Raw genomic sequence first — 6,969 nt, forward strand, 5'->3', positions numbered from 1 at the left:
CGAGAGAAGCTTTTCCGACGCCGTACCAACACGGCGTCGGGAAAGCCTCTCCTGACGCCTTTCTCCCGACGTTCTTCCCGACGTCGTTTGATACGTCGGGATATCTTTTCCCGACGTACTTTTCATTTTTACCAACGTTTTTTTGGCGTCGGGAGTACCCCCGTCTCTTGTAGTGACTGTTCAAGACTCATCAAACAGTTTAGGATGTTAATTTATTAGATTTAGGTTATTAAGACAAAATTAATAATATAATCAATAACACTTATTGAAATTATAATAATAAAATACTTTATTAATGACGGTCAATTGATTATATTTACTATTTACGAGTTTTAGAACATAAAACCCAACAAAAACATATTGAAAATCTTGAAACATTTTCTTTGCTTTCACAATTCATCAATAAATCATTCAAACATAGCATAGCTTGAGAAATCAATTCAATAGTCATTTATCATAAAACATGTCTTTGAACAATAACTTGAAAAATATGCTTTATAAACAACTTTTAAATCAATGTGCCACTCGTAGTACTTAGATTTCTCCTTAGTTTGGAAAATTCCTTTAGAGCCTCGTTGACCTGAAAATATCCAAAACTTTCCTTAAATTTCCCAAAAATAGAAAAATAGCCTATAATGGCCTTCTGGCTCTTAATGGCATGGTGGCTGGGCTTGGCGCTTGTGCATGGCCTGAGGGGCCTTGGAATATATATATATATATATATATATATATATATATATATATATATATATATATATATATATATATATATATATATATATATATATCTTTTAGGGGGTTTAACTCAAATAGCCTAATTTGGCCTATGATTTTACACAATTGGCCTAATTTTCCTATATAGTATACTAAGGTCCTAATTGGGCTAATATTTTATAAAAAAGTCTGGCCTAAATTACTACACTACCTATATTAAATGATTTACGAATTAAAAATAAAAAGAAAAGAAAATTGGTAAGTAGTATGTTAATGACGTGAAAATGAGGGATTTTTGAACCACGTAAGGAAAGAGCAACGGACAATTGTGGAATCCATTATACTCTCCTTCGTACACTGAAATTTTTCTTCAACCGATCTTTAGGGTTTTGAAAATGGAAGATGAAACGGCGACGGAATAGAGATGGAAGATCAAACAGTTGTGAAAGTGGACGATATTTTGAAATCCGATGGTGATGTGATGTCGTTTTCGTACCTGGACACGCTTTCAATTTTAAAATCGATGGGCACGGCGGTGGAGGGAATTCGTTGACGATGGACAGGGAATTGGTGACACTTTGTTCAGAGTTTTTGAATAGCGAGACGAACACGACGGAGACAGTGATAGAGTGGAGGATGGCGGAATTGATAGCGAATGAGGAAGTTCAGAGGAAGATTGTGGAAGAAATTAAAGAGACGGTTGGTGAGAGAAAAGTAGAGGTGTATATTAAATGAAATAGTGTATATTACAATAGTGCATTTTTCCAATTATTGAAATTGAAAGCAACCTGATAATACACTTTTCGATTGAGATGGTATATATTAAATAAAATAGTGTATATTACAATAGTGCATTTTTTCAGTTATTGAAATTGAAAGCAATCTGATAATACACTTTTCGACTGAGATGATATACATTAAATAAAATAGTGTGTATCAGGATATTATACATTATAATTTGAAGTTAATTGAAATTTACAATATTAAATACAATATTGTAACGTTCTGAACTGCAAAGTTTGACCTAAAAAACTTAGGCAAATAATGTATACATTATGGTTGAAAAAATATCATGTGGTTGAAAAATAGGAAAATAATACAGAGTATATTTGCAATATTATGAAGTATAAAGGAACATAAAAGTAAGGAAAATTTAGGAAACATTTATAATTGAAATTAAAATTTTAACAACATTACAATATAAAAATCTAAAATACAGTAGATTTGGTATATATTTACATAATATGAAGGGTTATATATTTACATACACAGAGAAGATAAATAACTACTGTAGCGGAACCTCAAAATCTAAAATACAGTAGATTGGGTATGTATTTACATAACCAGAGAAGATAAATAACTACTGTAATGAAAATTTTAAATCTAAAAAAACGACGGTGAAGCTTTGTACTGTAATGTAAAGTAAAGTTTCCGACGGTTGAGGATTTCAGGCGGTGGAAGAAAGATTTGGTTGTGTAATAAATTTCTGTCAGAAAAAAATATAATGATGGTTGAGGACTTTCGGTGGTGAAGAAACTAAATATGGAAGAAATATCTTGCAAAATTGTACATCCGGATGAATGTACGTACATTGTTAATATGATGGGGTATATATTTATATAAACAGAGAGCACATGTAGCTACATAATGGAAATTGAAAATCTAACATATAGTATATTGGTTATATATTGACGTATTATGGTATTGTTAAATAAAATAACCAGATATATGTGAAACGGAATGGAATCGAGAAATAAAAAAAAGCCAGAAAAGCTCTTAGACAAATCTGGCGGTGAAACGACGATTTTCGGCGGTAGGCGAAAGATCCGCCTGTGTAATAAAATTAGGACAGAAAAAAATATATAATGATGGTTGAGGTCATTCAGCGGTGGAAGAAAAATTATGGAAGAATTGATATAGATAAACAATTTTGACTAATGGAAAAAATCTTGTGAGTAGTGAAAAAAGGAAAAATTAAAAGAAAATATATCCTTTTGAATAATATTTTCATAATAAATTGGAAACGTTTTGCCTAATATAATTAATTCATATTTATTTAAAATACAAATAAGGAAAATAAATGTATACAATTATGATAACAATATTGTAATTAAGGAAATAAATAATAATTAAATCTGAAAATAATATATATTAAATGATAATCATAAGGACAAAATAGTCCTAAAAAAAGAGAGTTTCTATTTACGTAAAAAACTGAGAATTTATGATAATTGTGAAATTTTGTTGCGTATTTCCTCTAAATCTTTCTATCTTTTATTGAATGCCATTGTCTTTTTAATTGAATGTCATTGATGACCATTGGCCAAGTTCACGATCAACCATTGACGATCTATCACTACAAGAAAATGGAGCATTCCCGACGCCGAAAAGCACGTCGGCATAAAGAACGTCGGGAATAAGGGCTTTCCCGACGCCCTCAACAACGCGTCGGGAGATGCGTCGGGAAAACCATCTTTCCCGACGCACCATGAAGGCGTCAGCAAAAATACGTCGAGAAAAGGGGTTTTTTTCCGACGCATCTCACAGTGCGTCGGGAGCGGCGTCGGGAATGGGGGTTTTTCCCGACGCCGCGTGAAACGTCTGGAAAAGGGGTTTAATGAGCGTCGGGAATTCCCCTTTTCCCGACGCATTTTGAGGGATTTCCCGACGCCACGTCACTGCGTCGGGAAATCCCCTTTAAATTCGTTTCAGTTTTGTGAATTACAGAACCGAAACCGAGAGGAGGAGAAAAAGAAAGGAGAAGAAGAAGAAGTCGCCGCCGTTGAAATTTCCTGTTGTTCCGCCGCCGTCCGTCGCCGACCGCCCTCGCCGTTGTTCCTCGTCGCCGTCTGCCACTTTAGGTAAGTGAAATATGTAAATTTATTTAGTTTTTTTAGGGTTTTTTTTGATAAAAATTAGTTTAGGGTTTGTTTGTTTTTTTGTTTCAAAGTTAAAAAAATGTATGTATTAAATTAACGTATATTCAAATTGTTTGCTAGATAGAGTTTATTGAAATTGTTTAAAGTTCTTTTTTATTTTTGTTTTAGTTTTCCTTTAGTTAATTAGTTTTAGGATTAGTTTTAGAATTTAGATTTTGAAATAGTTTTATATATATATATATATATATATATATATATATATATATTCTTAGTTTTATTAATGATATTTAATTGTGACTATCAATTATGAGACTTGCATACTGTTTATGACACTTCATTCATCCCTAATCGGTTAATATAAAACCCATAGTCTTAATTAAATTGTTCATAATCTAAATGTTTGTTTTCTATGTCCATAGCCATTATGTCATATCGACGATCAAATTTTATGGAGACGGACGATATGTTCCTCCAGTTTGAGGACAATTTAGATAATAACATCGCAGGAGGGTCATCATCTGTGGGCGACAATACGGGTGAGTCTAAGAATTTTCTTAATTTTAACTTACAAATATTTCATGTTCTTTTTTCTAACTTTATATGTTATTGTCTATTTATTGAGCAGGGTCTTCTTCTCAACAAACGACTCCGACTCCTAGGAGACGTGCGCAGTCTCGACTCTTGGAGTTAGAGCGCCACGTTGCAATAAATGGGCGCATTCCGATGACGATCGCCCCTAGAGCGGAAAAGCCTATTTCTCCACACGTCGTTCGCTTCAGCCAGGCGATAGGCGTGTGCGTGCGAAAGACATTTCCCGTCCGCTGTCTTAAGTGGACGGACGTTGAGAGAGAATACATTGAGGTCGTCAAGGGCGACCTCCAGGTAATTAAATGCACTACACATTTATATATGATTTCATTTGAAACATATCTAACTTTAACCAATCTAATGTGTTATGTTTGTAATGTGCAGCGATTCTTTGTGCTTGATTTCAATGATCAAGCAATGAACAGGTTTGTTGAGCATCAGATGCTCACGAACTTTAAAGAGTTCCGGGCCGACTGTCATAAACATTTCAAAAAGTACAGCGACCCGGAGGAGGCTCGTGCCAACCCACCAAACGCATTGGTTGGACGTGATGAGGATTGGCACTTCCTCTGCGACCATTATATCAGCCGTGCATTCCAGGTATTTGTCATGATTAATTATGATAACAAGTTTTTATATGTATAAGAAATAAACAATATAATTGTTTTAATGCAGGAGCAATCACGGACAAACAAGGCTGCTAGACAGAAGCAGCCTTACAATCATAGTAGCAGGTCCAAGTCGTTTCTACAATTACAGTATGAGCTCGCTGAAAGAAGAGGGCAGCCGGTCGATCGTGTGGAATTGTTCCGGGAAACACACGTTCGAGCTGGGACATTCGTATCGCAAGCCGCCGAGGATGCGCATGTAAGTTATACCCTTATTAATTATCCACTTTTATTATATATTTTTGCGCGTTACCTAACATAATTTTTAAATTTGTTGCAGAATCAAATGCTGGAACTCCAATCCCAGCCTATCCCAGAGGGTAGTCAGCCACTCTCTGAGGATGAGATATGCGATCAGGTGTTGGGTAGACGACCAGGCTACTCAAAAGGCCTTGGTTGGGGACCCAAGCCGAAGGCCCGCAGAACGGCAAGTGCAAGCAGTTCGTCGACATCTTGTTCGCAGTCCACACAAAAAGAGATTGAATTACAAGCTAAACTTCATGAAGCTTTGGAACGGATTGAAGTACAAGATAGAAATCACCAAGCATTAGCTTCACAAGTGGAAGCTATGAAAAAGATGATTGAAGACCTAACTCGTGCACAACAGGGACCACCACATGATCCCTAGCTCTGCGGTACGTCGTATATGTCTCTATTATTCTTAAGTTTTTGCAATATATGATTATGTATTAAACTTAGTTATTTTTATACCATTTTTAGGACCGAAGGTGTAGAATGACGCGCATACGCACCTCGTTGGGAGATTTTTCATTATGTTTATGTTTTTTCTATATTGAGAACTATATTTTGTTGTAGTCAACTTATTCGTATTATTAATTTTAATTCTATTTTTTAAATTTGTGTTTGTATATTTATTAATTTATTTTAATTTAATCCAAAACGTCGCAAAATTTTTTTGAGCAATCCGAACATCATTGTGAATGTTTGAGCAAAATATTATAAGGAAAAAAGTAAAAATAAAATATTTAAAAAAATATATAAAAAAATATTTCCCGACGTTCATTACGTCGGGAAAAAAACGTCGGAAAACAGGTTTTCCCAACGCCGGAAGATGCGTCGGCATAGACGGCGTTGGGAATAAGGTTTTCCCGACGCCGTCATGCCGACGCATCTCCCGGCGTCGGGAAAGGCTTTCCCGACGCTGATTTGGTACGGCATCGGGAAAGCCTCTCGCGACGCATTTCTCCCGACGTTCTTCCCGACGCCGTTTTGTACGTCGGGATATCCGTTCCCGACGTACTTTGCATTTTCGCCGACGTATTTGTGCGTCGGGAGTACCCCCGTCTCTTGTAGTGTATCGTGATCGATTGATGGTCATGACGACTGATCATCTTGACCACCGGCTCCAGATTATCTTGATCGTCGGCCAACTCTAGACACCACTTCCAATGAATATTGTCGGCCAACCACTAGGTGCCATGTTGACAACTTCGTCGGCAAACTATCGGCCACCAACTCCAACGACAGCTGCTAACCATGAAATTTAATCAAAATGAATTTTTTAGAAACTTTTTTTACGTCATTCTAAATATATTTTTTTTATTTAATCACGATAATATTTTTTAAAATACATTTTCTCATTCTTCTGTTTTTTTTTTCTTTTGGAGTTTCTCTAATAATTATTACTATTTGATCATCTTTTTTAATTATCTATTTTCTTTTCTTTATTTAAAATTAATATTTCTTTCTTTTTATTTGACTATATGTTTCCCAGAAGAAGAGAAGCATCCATTTTTTTTCCTTTGCACCGGTACATATACTACACTTTAATTTCTCCTCAACAATGTCCTACAAAGATTTTAAAGTATCAAACCCTCAATTTTATTTAAATTATATGGATAAATTTTACTAATAAAATGCAAGGTGAAAATTTGAACAAAAACTAGGTGTATTTAGATTACATTTTCAAGTTTTTAATTTAAAAAAATATGTTAGTTTGAAAAAAATAAAAGTATTTGGAAGCTACTCAAAGTTTTGTAAGAGTATCTTGAACCATTTTCACCGTTATGGGTTTAAACAAAAATGAATTTTTAAAAAAATATTTTTTTTAAGTCAATACAAACGGATCATAAATTCTAATATACTTAATTTCGTAAAAA

The 6,969-nt window shown here is 34.6% G+C and overlaps 1 protein-coding gene across 1 annotated transcript; it reads left to right on the forward strand.

The window, feature by feature from the left end:
- The first annotated feature begins 1,269 nt into the window (after nucleotides 1-1,269).
- LOC127150847 (uncharacterized) lies at nucleotides 1,270-5,766 on the forward strand. The gene is made up of 8 exons (XM_051089537.1): nucleotides 1,270-1,436; nucleotides 3,442-3,575; nucleotides 4,013-4,129; nucleotides 4,219-4,475; nucleotides 4,566-4,781; nucleotides 4,857-5,048; nucleotides 5,130-5,484; nucleotides 5,570-5,766. Exons 1-7 carry the CDS (start codon nucleotides 1,270-1,272, stop codon nucleotides 5,475-5,477), a joined length of 1,431 nt encoding a protein of 476 aa, XP_050945494.1. The 3' UTR covers nucleotides 5,478-5,484; nucleotides 5,570-5,766.
- Nucleotides 5,767-6,969: the final 1,203 nt, after the last annotated feature.

Source organism: Cucumis melo, chromosome 9 (genome assembly GCF_025177605.1).
Source record: "Cucumis melo cultivar AY chromosome 9, USDA_Cmelo_AY_1.0, whole genome shotgun sequence".
Taxonomy (NCBI): Eukaryota; Viridiplantae; Streptophyta; class Magnoliopsida; order Cucurbitales; family Cucurbitaceae; genus Cucumis; species Cucumis melo.